General features: G+C 56.4%; 1 protein-coding gene across 1 annotated transcript in view; it reads left to right on the top strand.

The window, feature by feature from the left end:
- LOC132020155 (uncharacterized) overlaps positions 1-1,666 on the top strand; it is a 19,920-nt gene extending 18,254 nt beyond the window's left edge. The window contains exons 2-3 of the mRNA XM_059404278.1: positions 151-698; positions 1,426-1,666. Coding sequence (XP_059260261.1) covers positions 151-698; positions 1,426-1,648 — 771 coding nt within the window. The 3' untranslated portion in view covers positions 1,649-1,666. The remainder of the gene's footprint in view (positions 1-150; positions 699-1,425) is intronic.
- The last annotated feature ends 489 nt before the right edge of the window (positions 1,667-2,155 follow it).

Here is a 2,155-nt window from a genome sequence, read left to right as displayed (position 1 = left end):
CCGGGGCTCCGCTCCCCCCCCCGACCCCCCACCCCCGGCCCCCCAATCCTTCACCCCCCCCCCCCCCCCCGAGCTCAAGCAATCCCGCCACAGCCGGCGGGAACTCGGAGCTGCACCCCGGGCCTGCACCCCCCTCCTCCCACCCCGTAGCAGCCTCGTCTCCCGGGGCGGGGGCGAGGGGGCAAAGACTGGCGGCCCGCGTCTGGGGTGCCGCGGGAGGCACCGAGGCCCGGGCTGTGCCCCTTTGGCCGCCAGCCCAGCCGCCCTCGGAGGGAAAGTTGTTGCTCAACCTTGAGGAATGCGGAGCCCAAGCGGCGGCGAGAGGAAGTGGCGGGAGATTACGGCGACAGCCGCCGGGGACCGCGCCGGGGCGGCGCGCGGCGAACTTCGCCCAAGTGTAAACAGCCGACCCGGCAGGGGAAGCGGCGCCACCCGACGCCCGGGCCCGCCCGCAGCCGGGAGGTGACAACCACGCGGGCGGCCGCCGGCGCAGCGCGGGGCTGCGATGGCCTAAGCCGGGCGCCCGCCCCCAGGGCCGCTGGGGAACGCGGGGCAGAGGCAGGCCCCAGGACCCGGCAAGAGCCATCACCGTCCTCTGAAGGCGGCAGGGAGTTTTGGATTTTCTGTTCACGATCGGTCTCCCACGCCGAAGGGTGCCTCGTGAACATAGTAGGCGCTCAAGAAACATTTTGGAGAGAGTGAGCCAACCCCCCACCCCCCACCCCAGCCTCAAGTTTCCTCCTATGTACCAGGAAAGGTGGGATCCCCGAGGCCCCTGGCCACTCTGAAATTCTAGGATGCTGAGATTAAATCCCATGTGTACTGCTGTGGTTTTGCTTTTAGTTTTTCAGGGACATTTTTAGTGCTACCCTTTATGATGTGCCAGGAGTGAATTTGACACCAGATGGCTTTTTTTTTTTTTTTTTTTTTTTTTTTTTTTTTTTTTTTTAAATAAGAAAGAAGACAAAGGGAGGGAGAAAAATATTTTCCAACTGGCAGTGCTGACAGCATTTTGGAAGAGAATCCAGGGAGGCAAAGAGGAGCTGTTTCAGCTTGATTTTTTCCTCCTCCCGCACACTTTGCTACCCTGGACTCCACCATAGATGGGGTAGATCATACTGGAGCTTTTTATAGAAGAGGCAAAGGGAACATATCACAGGAAACTCCACCCAGAGTTGGTCCTTGCTTTGTCCTCCCTGGCTCTCCCAGAGGACAGGTCTCTGAGCCACAGGGTTATGGACCACAGCTATAGGCAGGGATCTGGTGGAGGCGGACTCTGGTGTTAATTAGAAGACCAGAGAGACACCTGGCAAATCAAAAGTCAGAGCTTCCTGCCTGGGGAGCATTAAGGAAAAAAAGCTGATATGGCAGTGTCTTTTCTGGATTTCCTCTTCTCTCGAATCCCAACTCCCTCTCTTCACACAGGGAGAAGAGGAACTGGTCCTCGAGCAGAATGGCCTCCCGCATGGTTCTTAATGTTGTGGCAAGAAGGGAAATTCCCAGAATGATCCAGTTTGGCAGCACGGGCAACGGCATCAATCGGGGATGCTGCAGACGGCTTGGGTTTGCACCAGTTACTAGCGGGTTGACTAGCTCACGTGACCTTACTTCTCTGCGCCTTAGTCTCTTCTACTGTTATGTGGAATAAAGTCCCCACCTACCAGGATTGTTGTGTACGTTTAATGAGATAATACAAAGAAAATGCTAGTGGTCTGCCTCTTCAACAGACCAACACTGCAAGCAATCAGCATTTTTCTTACTCGTTCAGCTACAGGACCCCCAAAACGAGGACCCAAAAGCTCACTGGAGCAATGTCATGGGCAAAGGAGCCCTATAATCCAGCCGACTGGTCCCTCCCTCCTCCTCCTCCACATCTCCAGAAGACTAGAGGAAGGCCGCAGAGAATAAGCAGAAATCATGTGTCAGGCTCCAACTAGATGAATTACCCCTCAAGGGGCTTGGGGGGTGCTCAGTCCCTTAGCCCTAGGGGAAGAAGGGAGCAGTGGGCCAGGAGAAGAGGGCTACTGGTGCTGGGTTGGGAGCTTGTAACCAAGTGAGGGGCTTGTGATGGCCACCCATGGTCTCTAACCCTATGGGGTATCTTGATTTTCTGCTGATAAATTCTTCTCTAATTGCTTCAGAGACAGTATTCTCT

The sequence above is a fragment of the Mustela nigripes genome, chromosome 6, assembly GCF_022355385.1.
Source record: "Mustela nigripes isolate SB6536 chromosome 6, MUSNIG.SB6536, whole genome shotgun sequence".
NCBI classification, from domain to species: Eukaryota; Metazoa; Chordata; class Mammalia; order Carnivora; family Mustelidae; genus Mustela; species Mustela nigripes.
The sequence above is the reverse complement of the archived record's forward strand: the minus strand, read 5'-3'. Positions and strand labels throughout refer to the sequence as shown.